The sequence below is a fragment of the Phaethon aethereus genome, assembly GCF_964289735.1.
Source record: "Phaethon aethereus genome assembly, chromosome: 3".
NCBI lineage: Eukaryota > Metazoa > Chordata > Aves > Phaethontiformes > Phaethontidae > Phaethon > Phaethon aethereus.
In genome coordinates this window covers 50,126,169-50,147,072 of record NC_138576.1, presented here as the reverse complement: position 1 = coordinate 50,147,072, position 20,904 = coordinate 50,126,169, and the positions used below count along the sequence as shown (strand labels likewise).

At 36.2% G+C, this 20,904-nt stretch overlaps 1 protein-coding gene across 4 annotated transcripts in view; it reads left to right on the top strand.

The window, feature by feature from the left end:
• Window positions 1-17,176, top strand: part of HACE1 (HECT domain and ankyrin repeat containing E3 ubiquitin protein ligase 1) — a gene marked incomplete at its 5' end in the record, with an annotated part of 49,800 nt that extends 32,624 nt beyond the window's left edge. For all 4 annotated transcript variants that reach the window (XM_081997552.1, XM_081997551.1, XM_081997550.1 and 1 more), the window contains 12 exons: window positions 485-553; window positions 1,222-1,309; window positions 3,040-3,151; window positions 3,243-3,340; window positions 3,531-3,618; window positions 4,699-4,848; window positions 8,297-8,493; window positions 13,214-13,345; window positions 14,048-14,146; window positions 14,418-14,488; window positions 16,341-16,454; window positions 16,850-17,176. In XM_081997552.1, the coding sequence (XP_081853678.1) occupies window positions 485-553; window positions 1,222-1,309; window positions 3,040-3,151; window positions 3,243-3,340; window positions 3,531-3,618; window positions 4,699-4,848; window positions 8,297-8,493; window positions 13,214-13,345; window positions 14,048-14,146; window positions 14,418-14,488; window positions 16,341-16,454; window positions 16,850-16,952 (1,321 nt within the window). In that variant the 3' untranslated portion in view covers window positions 16,953-17,176. The remainder of the gene's footprint in view (window positions 1-484; window positions 554-1,221; window positions 1,310-3,039; window positions 3,152-3,242; window positions 3,341-3,530; window positions 3,619-4,698; window positions 4,849-8,296; window positions 8,494-13,213; window positions 13,346-14,047; window positions 14,147-14,417; window positions 14,489-16,340; window positions 16,455-16,849) is intronic.
• Window positions 17,177-20,904: the final 3,728 nt, after the last annotated feature.

Below are 20,904 nucleotides of genomic sequence, written 5' to 3'. Positions count from 1 at the left end.
ACCATTAAATACCACCTTGTCCCCCATTATTAAGTTTGTAATGTTATTTCTTCCTAGCTCTGTTCCTCACCGCAATTTACAAAGTGTGTGGTGGGAGTTTTATACAATGAACAAGAATATAGAACAATATGCGTATCATGTATATTGTGCGTATAATGTCAGTCCTTCCATATATCTGCTGAAATTGTTGTATTGAAAGCTGGAAGGGTAGTAGGAGAGTGTGTATCTGCATTAGTTTGAACTTCTTTTTAGTTAATAACAGTTAGTGGGCAGGTTGCTTGACCTTAATTATTGGCCTTTTTGCCTTTTCTTTAGTTTATTAGGAAATTTTAATGCTGCAGAGTATTTAGTTTCACGATTGACTAGTTGAATAACATCAGTTTCTATTTGCATAGCACTTTATTAAAAAAGCGCAACAATTTGTATAATTTAAACTCTTTTCAACTTCATTAACCAAAAGTGTCTTATGATTTTCTTTGAACAGGATGACATCACCTCGTTTTATAGAATTTGTCTGCAAACACGATGATGTCCTTAAGTGTTTTGTTAACCGGTAAGCTTCAAGAACTATGGATTTTCCAATTTCTTTTTTTCCTCCCAAAAAATAATTCAAACTTTTTTTTTTCTTACTGAGTTGTATTTTTAGGTTATTGTTGTGACATATGTACCATATGCACTTTAGTGGTGCTGCCAAATTCAAGGGACTATATATTAATGACTCAGAGCTCAGGCTTAAATGAACTCTTCTGCATATGTAAGCGATCCTTGTGTGAAATTCTGTGAGATTTCATGAACAAAATCTTTTTCACAGAGCAGCAAGAATAATTTCCTTAATGTATTCTTTCCTCATTTTTGATCCAAGTAAAGGTTTCTCTTTTGAGGCAGATGAAAACTTTCATTCTTCCTCAAATGTGGCATACTTAATGGCTTCTTAAAGCAGTTTAAACCATCTTTGTATACTTGGCTGTTTCCAGAGTTTCTCTGGAACTGCCCAATTTATGATGTTGCTTCTGTCCAGAGACCTGCTTGTAATCCTCCATGTTCAAAGGATGAGGCAGTATAAATCATTTGGACACAAGAGTTAGGAAAACGTTACGGAATAGAAGAGTCTGTTGGAACTTTTCTATATGACTAATTGCATTTTCTCTTTATATAGACTTTGTGTATCATGAAGCATTGTTATTGTATCTCTAACAGGCTTCTAACCTATTTTTCTTTCAGAAACCCCAAAATAATTTTTGATCACTTTCATTTTCTTCTTGAGTGTCCTGAACTAATGTCCAGATTTATGCACATCATCAAAGCTCAGGTAAATGTCAGGAGATACTTCGTTACCACTTTTATGAATATAAAGAGGGTATTTTGTTTAAAAATAGTAATATTAAAAAAAAAATTCCTTTGGGGAAGATGGAAGAACTAAATGTGGCCTCCAGTGCTTCTGAATCTGGGATGTTGAAAGATCAGATTAAACAGACGTGGCAGACAGATTTCTGTACTTCTAATTCTTTAAAATACATGTGTAAGTCCATTTGAGATGACCAATGTTAAATGTCTTACAAGTCCAGCTTTTAGTTAGAGTTAACTTTCTATTATTAAATCTATTTGTGCACATCTAATAGATTGAGCTTTAAAATGCTGTGCTTTTTCCTTAATTGACTTACATTTTGAGCCAAACTAGAGGATAAATACACCACTATTAGTTGATTTGGCCATAGTTAATTAGTGGCAGCTCCTTCAATGAAACATCATGTTGTCTTGTTACCCTTTGCTCTGTTTCCTACCATTTCCTTTTGTTTGTTTGAGGCTTTTTTTGAGTAAAAATCCTGATGTCTTGCATAACCTAAACTCACTTCGCAGTTTAATACAGGACATGAATTCAAGACTGAAGAGTTACTCTAGGGAAGACTGGTGTAGTTAAGTGGAAAAATTAGCAAGCAAACCCCCATATGGAAGTCTGCTGCTTTACATAACACTGTAGTGTTAAACATCTGCCATGTTTTCATAACTTACCTTTAAAAAATTATGATTGTCTACATGTAGCTCATAGACAGAGCTGTGTGTTTGTTCTGTTACAAATGAAGATGATCTTTGGGTGATAAGAAGCTATTTGGAATTCCTTCGTTTAGCACACACTGGTATAGTTTTGCTTTGTTCTCTGTTAGAAAAGGTCCACATTAAAATATTTTGGTCAAAGACAGAACTTGCTGAAAACAAAGGTAAAATCCCTCTAACTAACCAGAATCCCCACCTCCCTCCTAAATAATTGTGGAAGGTCTGTTCTAAAAGCTTTAATTCTTTAGTTGTGAACAGTTATTGTGCCTGTATTTTTTAGATGTACATCGTTTTTGGTAGTCCAGTTTTGTTTTTAGGACATGATGTAGGTGTATTGTTTACTCATTCTTTGGTTGAAATGTATGTTTTTGAAATTCATTACTTATGAATAATGAAGAGACCCTGAGAACTGATACCCTGTTAGATCAATTAAAACAGGGCCTCAGAGAGGCCATACTTGTGTCATATCTGTCTCAGAAGTGCTGCAAAATGTTGATCTGAATGCTGAGTCAAACAATCTAGGATCATCTCACCTAGGAATTGCTTTGGAAAGTTTCTGGTTCCTTTGGGCTGTTTTTTATTGCAAATAAACTTTGACTTGTTTTTGTCACTTGTGTTTCTGTGCTTAGCTGTGGTTGGTAATCAGTAGTGTTACAGAAGCCAGGCACTGACTTACCTAGATTCCTTCCCCTGCTGCCCTGGAAGAAGTTTTGTGCTCTTTTTTTCCTGTGTAGTGAACTCCCGTAGCTATTTCTGGATAACTGGTGGTCCAGTCTTTCTGCATACTAGATTTCAGCAAGCACTCAAGGGCATGTCTAGTCCTTTCCTCTTCCCAAAATATGTTCTAGCCTGTTGAAGTAGCACTGAGTGACTCTGTATATCTGAAAAATTGAGAAATATGCATAACCATTTTCCAGTTGTGCTTGTGAAAGAGGAATTATTTGATTAAGTGCATCTATATAATATGGTTTACTCCTTGTTTTGTAGCCATTTAAAGATCGCTGTGAATGGTTCTATGAACATCTGCATGCTGGGCAGCCAGATTCAGACATGGTGCACAGGCCTGTCAATGAAAACGACATCCTTTTGGTTCACAGAGGTATTGTGTTATAAATGGAATTAATGTATCTTTGAAATGCATTGAAATATAATGAATTAAGGTAAAAAAATAATTGGTGCTTTGTATTTAGATTCTATTTTTAGGAGTAGCTGTGAAGTTGTGTCTAAAGCAAATTGTGCAAAACTAAAGCAGGGGATTGCTGTGAGATTTCATGGAGAAGAAGGCATGGTGGGTAAAATTGCATAGTTTTCCTTTATGGTGTTTATATATGGAAATATTAATTCTCTTTCACAAGTATTGTCTTGAACTAAATCCTAATTTAAAATAACTTTTATACTTTAAGAAATATGTGGCTACCCAGTGTAACTGTGCAGTGAAAGTTCTACGTATGAATATGTTTTATTCTTTTGACATGCAGGGACAGGGTGTGGTGCGTGAGTGGTTTGATATCTTATCCAGTGAAATAGTTAACCCAGATTATGCCTTATTTACCCAGTCAGCTGATGGTATGTATCGCCTTTTTTTTTTCTAATTTTGTGGTGTTTTCTTTTATAAAAGTATTTTTAAACTCCAAGAAAGAAGTCACTTAATTCACTTCAGAATATAAGATTGTTACTTTTTAAAAGCAACACTGTCAGAATTGATCTCATATATGTATAAAAGTGATCTATTAATTGTACATTTTTAGAACTACAAATGAAATACTTTTCTTAATTTGAAGTTTCCTTGATTTTCTTTTCTCTTTTGTGGAAGTAGAGTGAGTTTTGGTTTCAATGAGTCCATGCTATTTCTGCCTGGTAGTAGGACGAAACACTTTTGAGAGCAGTATAGAAAGTGTTTTTCTTCTGCATCTGCAAGGGAACTGTGGAGACATTCCTTTATTTCCTTTTAGAAATCCACAAATTCAATCATTTAATTTTTGTGGTAAAACCAGTTGTTGATCTCCACAGGTTTACGTTGTATTTGACTTTTTGTCTTTTGGGTGCTTCATATAAAGAGATCTTTATCAATAAAAGATTTCTTATCATCATCAGTGATAAATGTTTTGCTTTCTACCTTACAAAGTCTTGGGAAGTGGCAAGGAATTCAGTCAACATTGGAGGCATAGATTAGTTCCTGAAAGTTCAGGAAAAGTTCAGGGATGTCTGTTTGAGGTGGTCTTTTTCAAGGAGACCAGGACTGCACTGTCCTGTCTGCATCTGGCTGGAGCCAGATGAAAGTAAGTTGGGTGCATTTTGATTCTTCATTTGAGCATGTTCAGAAGTAGAAGCATGGCCCACTAGGGTGAGCAAAAAATGCATATAGTAGTATACTGGGGCGGAGGACCAAATTTAGCAGATCATGATTACCCTTATGTTGATGATAATTATTTCAGAGTGGTGACTTGGCTAAGCAATATCATTGTAATAATAGGATGTCATTATGTTCTAACACATTTCTTTCAGACATCTTTTTGGTGTAAACAAACCCAAACAGTCTTCCAGAATCACAAAATAAAACTTTCAGTGGTTTCAGATGCTTACTGTATTTGATAAATACGAACTTCACTTAAAGTCATGAAACATGGTAATATTTTCATTTTATAGGAACAACTTTCCAGCCCAACAGCAACTCTTCTGTAAATCCAGATCATTTGAACTACTTCCGTTTCGCAGGCCAGATCCTGGGGCTAGCTCTGAATCACAGGCAGTTGGTGAACATTTACTTCACGAGGTCATTCTACAAACATATTCTTGGTATGAGTTTATTAAAGTCTTGTTTACTAGTCATAACAGTCATCTGAGCAGTAAACCTTTTCCTTTTTTACTTGTGTGTGTTAAAAGTAAAGAAGTCTTGGAAATGAATGTCTGGCTAATCTTTTATGTACATCAGAGTCAGAATGTAATACGGCAGTAATTGCTCTTCCAGTCTGAGCCTCTCAGGAACTGTTATAGTTGCAAAATACAGAAATACATTAGCAAAACTATGTGGGAGTTTTATACGGTTAGCAACTTTTATTAAATCATAGAATCATAGAATAGTTTGAGTTGGAAGGGACCTTTCAAGGTCATCTAGCCCAACCCCCCTGCAATGAGCAGAGGCATCTTCAACTTGATCAGGTTGCTTAGAGCCCCGTCCAACCTGACCTGGGATGTTTCCAGGGATGGGGCATCTACCACCTCTCTGGGCAAACTGTGCCAGTGTTTCACCACCCTCATTGCAAAAAATTTCTTCCTTATGTCTAGTCAAAATCTGCCCTCTTCTAGTTTAAAGAACTACCCCTTGCCCTATTGCAACAGGCTCTGTTATTATTAAAATATCTAATCTTTGAATTTATATTTGAACATGTGTATAATTGTAAGTGTTCAGGGAACACTGCTGTAGTTTGTTGATGGTGCAGGCTCAATTATCTTTGTCAGGATCTTCTTGACGAAGGGATGCATTTTACTTCTCTCCCTCAGTACCACTTTCTGCTGCCAGAGAGTGTGTACTGGCAAAGAGGCAATGGGGGACAGCCAATCTGGAGCAGCACCGTGTTGGCAGTGGTTTATCGGGCTTCCCTAGTCATTGATCTTCACATAGGAAAGCACTTCCAAAGGGGACATACCTTTGTGTGGCACAATTTGGCACTGACTTAAGGGTGTGTCTTGAGACTTAAGATCTCAGACATCAAGAGATTCCTCTGTGTGCGTAGACACATGTGATGTACTCACAAATGAGAAAAATGTATTTTTCTTCTGTTCAGTGACACCATGAGAATAGTCAAGTGTTGTTCTTGTCACCTCTTTTGGAAATGACTACTAATGAATTTGGGTTCATTTCTAGTTTGAATGGTGACTATATACTGGATTTGTTGGTTTCTGAATTGGCAAGATGACCTATTGTTTACTTTTCTTCCTTTTCTTCATTTTGCTAGAGCAACTATAGTAAACCAAACAGCAGTGAGTAGTCTTTGTTACTAACATCTCACCAGTCCCTCTTAGTAAGGTCTTGTCATTCTCTTGAACAGGCATCCTGGAACTCTCTAGAGGTTTGTGCACATTCAAATTCTTTAAGTTCAAAAGGTTCACAAGTTTTTATTGCTTCTTGTTACTTATACAGAGAAAACTGGAAAAATTACACCTCCACTTCCCAAAGTAGTTGCTTTTTCTGCTTCAGTCACAGTGGTTTATGTAAACCTTCCAAGGCCTTTTCCCTCAGTTTTGTGCATTTCCTCTCATCTTGGTTAAGGAACATGAGTTGCACAGCAGCAGATGCTTCTGAGGGGTTTTTGTTTTATTTTTGTTTCAGGTTCAGCTATGGGTTATACTAAGGAGCCAATTACTTTTTTGTTTGGAAAAGGAAACTTCCACCTCCAACACACAAAGACACATAGCAGATAAATTCATAACTGTGCTATCTGCTGTTAGACTTGAGTCCCCTCTTTCGCAGTATAATAGGAAATACTCCTTGAAATGGCATAAACAAAAATGAAAATTAATTTCTGGGTCAGTATATTGAGCTGGAGGCCTTAAATCTTTGAATATTTACTAAACTTGTCTCAGAGCTTACCTATGGTATCTTTTTTGAAGTTGTGTTGCACAGAAATAGCATAATTGTGATAAACAGCTATGATAGATTTCTCTTCCTTTTCAAACTACAGGTGCCTTAAGGGTATAGCAAGATAAAGATACATAGTATTTCGTGGGATTCAAATTTTGTCGTGATAAATCTGACAGTTTCTTTACCTGCCTGGCTTGATTCTACTGATTGGTAAAATACTTGTCAAGCAAATGAGTGAGCTTGGTGCTTTATTCTCACAACATGCTGACTGCAAGTGTAGTCTGATCATAACGCTCTAGTTCAGTTTCTTCTCTAAAGGAGTCTCTGATTCCTACTTCTCAGTCTGCTGCTTTTTCCACATGTTTTGCTTATATCCCTCAGAGACATCATTATTGCCACATTTCATATTTGAAATGCACATATACTTACTAGTTGGCGAAAGTGAAAGTCCTTTGGAAACTGCTAGACAGCTTGTTAGATTTTTTTTTTTGAGAGATGACAGTGAAAATTCACAAGTAAATTATCTATCCCTCTCTTAAACTGGAGTGTTGCTTGATTTTATTAGAAAAACAATGCCTTACAGCTTGTGTATGCACCATTTCAGCACTAGTAAGCTCTTGCAGGGAAATACTGTTAACAGTTTTTGCACTTACATGTTTGCACCAGCTGCCAGCCTTTGAATTTGTGTTACTCTATGGGGTACTGCTTCTGCAATCCGTAGCGTGCCAAGACATCTACTAATGGGCACCCTTCTGATGCTTCACAACGCACAGAAGATGGTAAAGCAAAGGGAGTACTTCCTGATAAGTTGCTTTTCTCTAAACCTACTACCACTCTCACCCCCTGCCTCTTCTCCCAGATGTTTATCTGTCTTAGTAGAATTAAAGTACCTAACATGACAGAGTTAAAGTACTTGTGGTTTGCTTTCTTGTATAGTGAAGAGGGCAGTTCTCTTGTGAGAACTCAGCATTACCTTCTTCTGGACACACTTGCTCAAATTTGATCGAGTGCCGTGTCTGCGAAGGAGCCATAAATAGGCAGTTTCTATACTTGGATGAAAGTGAAACTTCTAACAACTCTCCTCTTAATGCTTCTAAATAACTTGCAAGTCCAGTTTGAAAATGTAAAAGTCCTATAAATTCTCTTTCACTCTTCAGTTTTCATTTTAATCACGTTTGCTAAGTACAGAAGGCTTATATGTCTGTCCATTCACTCCCCTTAACACCCAGTTCTAAACAATTTTCTGAGGAAAAAGATTATTGTGTGGACAAATATGATATTTAGATTTCTAAAAGTTATGTAGAAAACTAAGATTACTTTTTTTAGGAAACTCGTTTAACATTGTGTGTTCTGTGTGGTTAGATGCTTTTACTGAAATCCATTAGTGAGCTAAAATTGTGCAAATTGTTGTTGCTCAAGGGGTATATCATTTGCTTTACTGGGAAGAAAATAATACAGTGGAAACTTGATTCTTTAATACTCTTAAAATGTAGTAAGTACAGTTCTGCTGTTAGCGTAATTGTGAATCCCTTTTTCCCTTTTCCTATTACTGCATTATTCTGGTTTCTCTCTAGAGGGCAATCTTCTACCATATATTAAGTTACAACCCTTTTTTGCTTTTTCCTGTTTATTTGAGTTTATTTTTCTCTTTGTTTTTTCTAGGCATACCTGTAAATTATCAGGATGTAGCATCTATTGATCCTGAATATGCAAAGAACTTGCAGTGGATTTTAGATAATGATATCAGTGATCTGGGTTTAGAGCTGACTTTCTCTGTTGAGACAGATGTTTTTGGAGCAATGGAGGAAGTGCCATTGAAACCAGGGGGTGCAAGTATACTTGTTACACAGGAAAATAAGGTGGGTATACAGGTTTATTCAGAAGTTGACAGTATAAGAAAAGCAATTGGACTGACTTTCTGAATAACTGGAAGCATAAATGGTATACCTGTTTTGAAGAAAATACACAAAATAAAGTTGCCAACACTCTTCCTCCTTTTTCTAGCTTAACATGTTATAGAAATAGTACTATTTAAAATCTCTGTAAGTGTTCAGGCTTAAGGTTCTTCTTTCTGTCAGAACTTTGGAAAGAAAAATAGTATCAACTTTAAATGAGGGGTTTATTTTAAAAGTTACAAATATTCATAAAGTCATGGGTATGTATACCAGGAGGGTAAAACAGTAGCAATTGCTAAAAGTAAAATAGTAGGTAACGTTGTGAAGTGTGCTGCCTGCTAGGGCAGTCTATGACACTGGATTGCTCTACAGTAACATATGGATAATTGACAGAGTAAAAGGCTGTAGAAGATTTTTTTTCAGCCATTTGCAAGTCACTTGCTGTATGTGGAAATAATATACCTTTTTAATTTACTTTAATAGTAACAGCTTGGAAAGTCCCTGAGTTCTCTGCAGCATTAGTTCAAAATCTAAAATGGAAAAACGCAGCCAGATTTTGAAAATTGTCTAGAAATTAGGATGGACATCCGTCTAATGAATTCTGCAGTTACCCACTAGGTAGTTTTGAGTAACTGCGGGAGTGTCATGGGTAGACCTGCAATTTTTTTGTATCATTGACTCTCTTGATCCTTATACCTGCTTTGTGTTTTGATTTTCATTTGTGTTGAGTTAGCTTAACTTGCTTGGTGTACACAGTATTCATTCAGCGCTACTGGCATGTAGACAGCTGCTGTATTGGTAAATGGCCACTTGGTGTCAGCATTTGTTCTAACAAAATTCTGGTTCATGTTGGAGCAATTGGTGCTGGATACTTGTATGCTTAATCCTCATTTTCATTAAGGCAGAGTGTCATTCCAATAACAGGAATACATATTATTAGCCTGATTCTGTACTGTTTCCTGCAATATAGTAATTCATGAAAGAATACAGATGGTAAAACAAGTCTAATTGTGAAGGCAGTGGATGATTAATTTCTTTATTATCTATCAAAGAAAACAAGGATGTTGATTCTTGTTTCTGGGCAGTCAGCTTCTCAATGTATAAAATAGAGGTACTTGACATAAATTGTGGTTTCATAACAGCTATTTAAAAACTGTTACCAGTTAGCGTGAAATTTGAAGTTTGCCCATATGAGGATACCCATAGTCATTAGTAGCTTACATTGCTCTGTTAACTTCTGACTTGGGGCACAGACTAAAACGGGTTGTTGAACATGTGTAGAACAGATGTATCCATTCTAGCTCATCAGCCTTCCTCAGCTGTGACAGGAGGGGATGAGAGTTTGTGTAGCTTTTGTTTGAAAGGTGACAAGAAACAGATGACTGTTGTGGAAGCTTTGAAACTATTAATATTAATTGATTTCTTTGAATTTGAAGCTACAAAATGTGAAGTCAACCAATGTTTGTAAGATGTCACTGTGTTTTGTTCACTGATTGTGACAGTGGCAAACCAAGTTGTTGAAAGTTGTAGATCTGTGTTTTAGTGGTGTTTGGAGATTTTTCCGAATTTCTTTAATGTGATGTGGTTTTGCAATGTGTTTTAGATTAGCAGTTCTAACAGGTTAAACAGGAAAGACTTGACTTTATAAAACGTCTTTTTTTCCTGTCAGATTTTTCTTCTGTCTTTACCTGAGGAAAAGGTCGCTGTTTAAAACTCATTGTATTTGCTATACCTCTGGGAGAAGAGAATTCAGCTTCTAAAGGAATTTGCTGTGTATGCACACTAGCAGATTACCTGTTTAAAGGACAGCATTTTTAAAAAATGAATTTATGAGTGAATCTTTATTCTCTAAAAAAACCCCAAACCAACAAGCCCACAAAAAAACCCCATGCCAAAAACAAAACACCCCTCACCCCAACCACCCAAACAATCTATCGCCCTCTTATTGAAAACCAAAACGAGAGTAAATTCTGCATTGAGGAGTGGTAGTAATAGCTGTTTGTAAAAAGTTGTTTTGTTCTGAACAAAGGAATTTTCTTTTTTTACATCAGTTGTGTAACAGGTGAATGGTTGTAGCATACGACGCAAATGTTCCAGTCTTGCAGTTGGAGTGTCCATGTAGCTCCAACTGAAGTATCGGTTGTAGTAGTGGTTCAGCTGCCTCTTGTCATGGTAATGGGGAAACTTCAGAGGAAAAAGGCTTTGTCCAGTGTCTATGCTATGCATTTCTGTTTGTTCTTTGTTGTGTATATTTTTGCAGCTTTCTACTTACTTTTTAGGAAAAAAAATAAAATTAGAGCTAGGCAAAATTTGACCATATGCTATTTTAAAAAATGGTGCAAATTTCCACAGTCCTGTGGCTTTCTCTGTCCTCTCAGGACTTGTCTGTCTGTGAACTGGCCATGCTGTCTGGCGGTAAAAAATTACGTATTTTTTTCAAACAGCTTTGGAATGGAGCTGCTCTCTGAATCTGAACATCATAATGAACATTGATCCTTGTCTCACAGTATAAGGGGTTGTAAAATTGTGGAAGCATGATCTCTGCTTGATTTACCTGAAAGAAAAATACAGAACAACCCCTCACCCAAACTAGACTTTGTCATCATATTTGTGATGCCTGTCTCATGTGTGTTCAATCAAATCTTCCTTCTTTAAAGAAGGCAGGTTTGTACCTTTTATGTACTATGTAGGAAGGCATATGTATATCTGAAATTGTGTAGATACTTGTGTTTTGTAACGTGCTCCTAAAGCTTCTGAGAGGGAATAGAATGTAAATAAAGTGAACAGAGGGAAAAACAAATTGACCAGTTTTTTTTTTTACTGGCATATATCATGTAAAGTCTGTTGTACAGGTCTTTTAGCATGTGCCAGTGCTGATAGTCAGGATGCTCAGCTGTTCCAGGCAATTTAAAACATTTCTTGTTACACCTAAAATACAGCAGCTGTTTCCTCTCATAATGAAAGTGTTCAATGTAAATACTTCTGTACTGCAGAAAATAAGTGTTTGTTATACTTTTTTCTAATGGACTTTTTCAAATAGGGTTGTGCATTTTTCTTTCTACAATTCTGTTTTCTGAATAGTCTAGTTTGTGTAACAGCAACTTACGAGATGTAAAACAAGTATTTCTGATCATGGAAGACCAGTGTTAACACTATTTCTAATCCTGATATTACTAAAGTTTCTGATTTCTTCCTAGAGCTCAAAAGATGTATTCACAGATGCTGACTTTTGCCTACTGCCATTAATCTCCTTTGGCTACCCTTCTAGTTCCTTAGAGAAGGAAGGTGTTGTCAGTTCCACTTACAATAGAAGCAACCTAGGGAGACTACTAGATTGAAACTAGATTTTTGGGAACAGCTCTGCAGTTGCTTCTTCAGAGCACTTCACGTATTATCTTCTCTAATAAAATGGTGGTAATGCATTTAAAAATAACTTCCAACTGCAAAGCAAATGACAACCCCTCTATACTTCTGTGCCTGTAAGCAACTGTCTTTGAAAAATTATTCTCTGTTTTGAAATATTTCATACTTCTGTTTTTCTGAAATGGAGGAAACAAAGAATGGTTGCTTTTGTGCAGGTTCAGAACCTAAAAGTTTAGCTTAATGTTTTTTAAATTAAAAATCAAGGTATTATTTTTGTAATATTACTGCCTTTAAAGAAGTTGAGAGTTTATTTGGGAGATATGCTTCATGATATCATTATTAGAAATCATGAGTAGGAAGTCAAAGCATTACTTCGAAACTGAGTGCCTTAAATAATTTAGAAATAAATTTTGTTCTCAAGTAGAAGTCTCTTTTCTTGAGTAAAGAAACTTTATTAGACTTGCATAGTTTTGTCAGGGTAGATGAGACATGTTTATACAGGTTTAATATAGGCACTTTTGTCTGTCTTATTCTCAAAACTTTCTTCCATGAACTGCCTCCTAGGCTTTTGTGTTTTCAACAAAAGCAAAGTTCTGGTGGATTCCTTTTCTAAGAGACATCTTTTAAAGGGGATGGAGTCCCTGAATCTCTAAAGCATGCAAACTATGATATTGTCTATTCACATGATTATGTTAAAAATGCTTTTCTGGTTTTTCTCCATTTTAAAAACTGAAGAGGTTTTCAAGACTCTTAAAAAAAATTGAAATTCTTATTAAGACCACAAAGCTTGCAGGGGTAAATAATATATTCTGTTAGACTTCCAGAGATAGGAGGAAAGCAGGAAGGCTTTTCAGCTCACAAATATTCTTTCAGAAGTTTACCCTTTTTCCTGAGTTATGTCAGTTTGCTTAATAGAGGTGGGGGTTTTTTTTGGTTTTTTTAACAAACATTGCCTTGTTAATGTCCTTAGATTATCACAATGGTGGTTGTATTAGATGCAGGCATGACAAACTAAGTTTTATTCACTTCCTTTTTCTTAGTTCAAATCTGTTCTCTGACTGGTTTGTGTTACAATTTAAACACTTCTGGGATTTGTCTTTGGAAGGAAGGAAAGGGGAAGAGCAGAAGGGGCTCTGAACTGTGAGGGACCTTCTGAGTTATTTTGGGTTGCTTCCATGTCTAAAAAGTGCATAGAGATTTTTCACATCTTACAGTAGATGAGATTTGTAATGTATTGAGTACTGCATTTCTGTGTGTGTGAGTTTGCATGTGCACTGTATTTTTGCTATTGTATGTCTTAATGTCATTTTCTACATTGCAGGCCGAGTATGTCCAGCTTGTCACAGAGCTTAGAATGACAAGAGCTATCCAGCCTCAGATAAATGCCTTTTTACAAGGCTTCCATATGTTCATTCCACCATCTTTGATCCAACTTTTTGATGAATATGAACTGGTAAGCAGAAATACCTATACTTTTTAAAATACTTGGTTCAGCATACTTCATCAGTAGTGTAATGAGGTAGACATAAAGCTCAGTATCCACAAAATAAACATTTTGTATTGGTCACTTCGGTTTTGCTTCCTGTGCCGATCAGTGATGATCTTAATATGTGTATTCCTGTTTATCCTAATGACTCAGAATGACCATCTTCCTGCAATGTGATAACATCACATGCCAGTGATAGATGCCTTAAATTGTAATTTCAAAATGGATCAGGATGTTGTGGCCTTTAAACCGTTTCATATTTCCTTTGAGGAGGGTAGAAGTTATTTAAAAGTAAGGAGATGCTGTCTATTGTCTTTACTTTTTCTGAGTCACAGAATCAATTTCCAATAAATTTTTGTGGCGGTTTGATCTTCTGTAACCCAGATATCTCAAGTTTTATCTCAAGCCATGCCAAAACTCAGAGGTTTTTTTTCTTTTAGGTTCTTTGACAATAATTTCTACCTCTTGATACTGTGTGTTTAAATTAAACAGATCATGTGAAGTTACCTGAATTCAAGAATCTTCTTGTATTAAAATTTAGTCGTAGCTTCCGTAAGGTTGTAACTAAACAGAAAAACAGAAAAAGCATTACTTTTTAAAATAGCATAAGCACTTAGAAGTAATGGTTAGTCAGGAGGACTAATCACAATCTGTGTGCTTCTTCTGAAGGAGCTTTTATTGTCTGGTATGCCAGAAATTGATGTGAATGATTGGTTAAAAAATACAGAATACACCAGTGGCTATGAGAAGGGAGACCAAGTTATTCAGGTAAAATTATTTTTTTAAATAATGTAGACTTGCATTTTAATGCAGAAAAGGTGCTGTTGTTGTTGAAATTTCTGTGTTCATAGAAGCTTATTTGGGCTGAAATTTGTAGAGGTTTTTTATATTCTTATATTAAGTGACTTAGTTACGTATGAATTTCATATCAAAATTTCCATCATTTAAGTAACAAATATAAATTTTCCATTTATTGTTTTACCCTTATAAATACCATAGTATCTAATGGAAAATGCAAGCTAACTTATTTTTCGTTTAGTGGTTCTGGGACGTTGTGGAAGAACTAACTCAGGAAGAGAGAGTATTACTATTACAGTTTGTTACTGGCAGGTGAGAAGCTCTTCTGTAACAACAAATATATTGTCTGGATACTCTGAAATAAATTAAGAGACTTCAGATTACCATGCAAGATTGCCTAACTGTTTTGCATACTTTAGTGTTCCATATGTTGACCAAAGTAGACAAAGGGTGTGTTAATATTTTTGCTGCCTGTTCTTCCAGTAAAATGATTGATTACTTATTATACTGGACTACTTTGCAAAAGGCCTTTGTATAGTTAAGTTGCTGTCCCAGGCAATTTTTTACCAAGGCAGTAGTGAATTTAACTGTGCTTTATATTCTTCTTCCTGTTGCATATTTATGTGGCTTTTGGCTTCTCCAGTAATCAATATAGGCTTTAATATATGAGATAACTAGGTATCACTTCAGCCAGTGTAAACAGAACATCCTTCACCTAAAGCTGAGTTGAATTTAACATTAGCGCAGTGTGTCAAGATGAAGTGAAGATTTAACCTTATGCAAGAGAGTGTTTGCTTCATATAGGATTTCTGTCCTAAATTCTAGCTGTTCTTCAGGAAAAGCCACTTTTATCTACTTCATGGCTTGAGGGTAGTGGGGGGAGGGTTTTGAGCGATAAATGCCCCTGTGAACTGGGTGAGTTGCCAAGTTTGTGCATACAGACATTTTGCAAAGTGGATCCATAGACATACATGTGGCACTTGAGCTGTGTAATCCATGTCTTTTTCTGGTGGCAGGTAGAGATCGTACTATCTTCTTCATTTGATGTTCCCTTCATATTCTAGGATTAGTAGTGTAGTTGATGTTTTGCTTGTAGGTTTTGTGATTAAGCAATGGTAGAATAAAAGGTTTGATGATCTTAATTTGTCTTTTATACCAAGGAATTTCACAGTCGTGGATGTATCATCAAATGGCAGAGACTTCAAATTCTATTAGTTTCACTTGATTTATTATGAATTTCATTGTTTTTAGGGATCACAGACAATTTAAGAAGCTAGTTCTGTGCATATCGATCTTTTTCTTTTTGTCCTCTGCAGAAATGATTCCTGCAGTTCTAACTGCACATCTGTTGCACGCCAGCTGCTGGTCTTTCATTTTTAGTGGACTAGTCCATTTCTAAATCTAGACGGCAAATAAGGATCTTTAAGATGTAAGGTCATGTTTCAAATGCTTCTTAAAACATTCTAAATGATGCTCAAGTGGCATTCACTATTTTCATGGCATTTGGGATAATCTACTGGATTCTAGGGGACGCTTTCTCTCAAGTAAACAATTATGTTGTCTGATTAATACGTGCTTGAGCACCATTTGTTTTAGTCACAAATCACATACTGACTTGTTCTTACCCATTTCTTGTTAGTAGGAAAGAGTTTTTGGTACGTCTTAAGAACTCTGGGCTGAAACTTAAAAACAAATTGCTTAGCTTTTTTTCTGTACCAGCTTGTAGCAGCTCCTTGTGTATTTTCTTCAGTGATTGAAATGTAATAGTTATATTTTTCCATAAAAGTTTGCCTTTTGGAAGTTACCTCTAATAGTGGTATGCAGCTGGCATTTTTGCACATAAGTCCCCAGACAGTCCTAGTTTCTGGGCATGGAAGATTTAGATGCTGAGTTGTCTGTGAGCTGAAACACCAGTTAGTCTAGTACAGGACAGTATCTTAAGTAAAATTTTACACTAAAAGTACACCTGATTTCAAACTGTGATCTTTTTCTGGTGTCACATTTCCTTAGTGAAGAATTTGTTTCTGTGTGTACTGGTTGGCAAGCTGCATTTAAAATGTTCATTGTTTTTTCCATTCCAGTGAGAGATATTTGCAGTGTAAAGATTATATTTTTTTAGCTTATAATGTTCTTGTAATGGTCTAATTTCTGTGAATTTTCTCAGTTCCAGGGTGCCTCATGGTGGCTTTGCCCATATAATGGGTGGCAGTGGTTTGCAAAATTTTACAATTGCTGCTGTGCCATATACTGCAAATCTTTTACCAACATCAAGCACATGGTATGTTAACTGGTCTCATTGAAATATCTTAAAAGCATTTTTTTCATGTCAGTTGCAGTCAGAAGTACAATTCTTCTGAATATTTTCATTAAAGGCCGAAAAAGAAATTTAGACAGTGCCTAGAGTATTCATGATCCAACATGAAAGTAGTGGATTTTAACCTTGATGATGTTACGTTATGTTTGCTCATTGTTTACTGTTAAAGGCACTAAGATTGTTAAGGGAATAATCAAGTTAAATTTTTTGTATTATAATTTACTGAAGTGAAAAAAACTTAATTTCATGCAATATATTTGAATGCTTAGTGGTACTGTAATGCACCACGGATTTGTTTTCTTCCGTAAACATGACATCTTCAGGGTTTTCAGCCAGAAATTTTTTTTTTTTTTTTTTAGTATCAACATGCTCAAGTTACCTGAATACCCAAGTAAAGAAATCCTTAAGGACAGGCTTCTTGTGGCATTGCACTGTGGAAGCTATGGTTACACAATGGCATAATGAAGTGTAGAAAACTCATCTGACTACTGATGTGTGATTCCGAGTGGCAAAAGTAATTTTGGAAATTGTCAATAGAAAAGCAGCTTAGCTGCTGCAACCCATCGTCAGGGCTGGGCTTCAGAATTCGTACAGGATCATCAGCTTTTCCTCCATTATGTGTTGTCAAAGTAACTTTGATAGCGTCATGACAAACTTCTCAGTATGCTGTATTTTCATTTTTTCAAATGACAGATCTGTATGGAAATCAGTTTACATGCTTTTCATTACTATGTCAGTCTGAATCAGGAAGTTTGTCAGAATCTCTTTCCACAGTTTACTTTTGATTTTCAACTATACGGTTGAATGACATTTGCGTTTTAGTTTACTTTGCACTCAGATGGCATACTGCTAGTGGACAGACTTGTACTTTATGCCTTGCTGCATGTGAAAGTGCCGTTTATTTTTGCAGAGAACACTATAGAAGGTTCAATTAGGATATTGTACAGTAAGACAGAGCTGATGTATTTTCCATTTCTTTACATAGTAACAGAAATAAAATTTTATAACTTTTTAGTATTTTAATGTATATAGTATGTAAAGATTAGACTGTTATCACTGGAAAAAATAACAGATGAAGTTAATATCTAATTTATATTAGAATTTACACTATATTCTACTAAGTATTATAAAGTATTTGTGACTTTATAGTCAACTTGCAGTTTAGAATTTGTAAATATTATTTAAGATCTATATCCATTGTTTTGAATGCCTTTACTTTTTCCTTGACATAACTGTATGTTCAAAAAGTATTATTAAATTTTAATATTTTTACCAAAATCAGAATATGACAAGTTTGTGTGCTTTTGTGGGTGGCTTATTCTTTTTTCCTCAGGATTTTATTAATCTTGTTGTAATTTATATTGTCATGGAAGCAGCATTTGAGAAGGCGTCGAAAGTGTATGGATAGACATAAACAAATGCACAAGGATGGAACTTGAGCTTATTGAAGTTAACTGATAAGACTATAATAATTAGAATCTCATGTCAAAATTTATATAAAATTAGAATATATTACTCAATATGTAAAAATACACAGCAATGACTCATCAGCATGTGTTTTTGATAAGTAGCAGTACATGCTGGGTAGATGATGCATTTGCATAACTGCTTTTTTAGAGACTCTAGGGTAGGTCTACATTATTGGTTCAGGCTGGGAGTATTTTTTTTTTTAGTTGTGGGTGGGGTTGTTTTTGTTTGTTTTTTAAAGTTACTCTGGTAACCCCTGCTTGTCATGCTTTCACTTCAGAGAATGCAAACTAGATTCTCTCCAGGTGAAACTAAGCAGAAAAACATGATCCAAAAATGTACCAAATACTAACGGATGAACATCTAATTATGTCTGCAAGACCTAAATGATCTGAAGAGGTGATCTGAAGAGTTAGTAAATGAATTCAGGCATAGCAAACCCCCCAAACGTGTAAATTTTACGGCCCTCAGCACAAACTGTTTGCTACTGATCCATTCACATTTTCCTACACTAAGTGCTAATACATGTGTAGCCTGAGTTCACCAGCTGATCTGTCTGGGCTGCTTGCTTAGTGCTGTTTTTTCAGATTTCATTTATTTATACCTCTCTGGGGGTGTGAGAGAGAAATCAGTGGACCATCTGATTCAGTGTGCCACAGTAATCTTCCTTTGGGCTAAGATTTATACATAGACTTATTAGCTTTATTTCCTTTCTGGTTCTGCTTGTGCACAGGTATGCATAAATGTTGGTTTAAGTTCTTACGCAGTATTTGTGACTGCAACTGAAGGAGAATACTGGTTTTAGTTAACGGAAAGAGCAGACTCTTCCAGCGGGGCAATCCGATGAAAGCTGGTTAGACTGTCCCTTCAGTCAGTGGAGAGATGCTATTCCTCTCCGGCATGCTCTGGGAAGCTCAGCCTATTCAGATAGGTTAGACGTTTGAGGCTGTGTGGGGTTTTAGCATTAAATCCCAGTTATCTTGGATCCTTCAGTTAGCAGAAGTGCTTTGCTTTTCTGCACAGCTGGGCAGTGCTTGGTTCCCTGGCTATATAGCTTATATTTTTATGTGCCTTTGCAAGGTAGATTGGTAGCAGGACAGTGCTTTGAACAATACAAGGTGTTTGTCAGGAATTATGTATTTGTTTATGTAAACTGGGATTTTTGTCTTTATCCGAGGGTTTTGCTGTAAATGCTGTTAAGTACTTTGCAATCTGTGATTTTTTTTTTTTTCACATGTTTTATTTCACAGTAATACACAGCAGTTCGCAGGAAGCTGAAACCTTGCCTACTCCTCCATAGCGTCCAAAACATGTCATACTGTAAGGCTGAATGAAAGGAGAAAGAATCAGATTTTTTTTTTTTGCACTTACACTTCTCTATTATACCCTGTGACGTAACTATCAACATATTGAATTTGGTCTCAAACAGTATTCCTAAAATGCTCAGCATCTGTACAAATGTACAAATTGTACAAATGTAACGGAGTGCAGCGTTTTAATGTTCTCAACAATTTCCTAGGACAGATCTCCCTCTTACAACCTTGCAAATGGTAAAGCAGATTACTCCTTCCTCCCCCGTGCCGATGTGAGTCATGTCCCGTACGAAGTATCTTGTAATATTTCTTGTAACATTTGTACTAAATACCCCCACAGTAGGTCAGAACGAAATCTTTTTAAAATAATCCTTTAATAAAAAAGCATGATGAAAATATGTAGAAAGTAGTAATAGAGCTCTTGGTACTGGACTCCTGCTATAACAGCAACCTTGTTATTGCTTGTTTTGAAGAGTGTGTTTTTCCTGCTGAAGCACTAAATGGTACTGTCTGCTGCACTTGGCCACGTGAAGTTGGCAGGATTTAATTGTTGCATGGGAAGACTGTTTTTAGGACACCTGTGCCCTATTAGCAATGGGGTATGAAAAGCCTGTTGAGAAACTATAACTTAATATAGCTTATAGTTTAGAATGATTAATTGGTTTGTATTCGTTCTCTCCCACTGTTCCAGAGCAAGGCAGGGTGAGCGTTTTATCTCGGAAAGAAAAGAACAGATGTCTTGTCAGATCGTAGATCATGAGTGCTCATTAACTTTTATTATCTTTATGAAATGTTAGATAGCAAAGCATGGTTTTTGATGCTTGAAAATGTGTTGTGCATCTAATGTTGCAAAACCATTAAAACTGCAAACTGTGAAATGTACCTTAATGACTTCTACTGTATGTTCCATACTCGGTACGATTGAAAATGGAATGAGAGGGAGAACGTGGTTGGCCTGAATTTTCCAGAGACTTGAAGACTTCCACATGTACAGTAGAAATGGTATTAGGACCACCTCTGTTTTGGAAGCATGTTAAGCTCTTTATTTAGGAGTATAAACTCAAAATCATAGTTTTAGTTTATTTGGACTGTTCTTGAAGTCTGATGAGCTGCTTCAGCTCTGCAAGTGCAGCGCAATTAGTGCCTCAGAAAAGCCTTGCTCTTCTTCCAGACCTGGGCAGGAGTGGAAACTTTTCATAACGTCCAACCTGGATGTACAGGGTATAAAGCAAGGAATGGAGGGAGAATATTGCTCAGGCTGCTGTTCTAAACCTTTTGAATCAATAAGTAAAAAAACCTTACTTGTCCGTCACGATATGCAGACAAGCAATACTCCATAGGTGTTCCTCCAAGTCTTAACATGTAGGTGACTTTCCAGTAATATTTCTATGGTGTTACAGAGTAATTGGGTGTAGAAATAGAACCAAGCGATTGTCATTCCTTTTGTACATGTAGTGGGTTGATCTTTCACTCTGAAAGAAAATAGGCTTTGCAGTTCTGCTCTCTGGACACAAGAGGTCCTGTGGTGTTCAGGCAGGGAAAGTCTTTTGCTGGCACTGGCCTGCTTCCATTCCTCCCAGTGCCCTCTGCCAGCCCGGCGTCTGTGGCTGAAAGGCGGAATCCAGAGTTCCCTC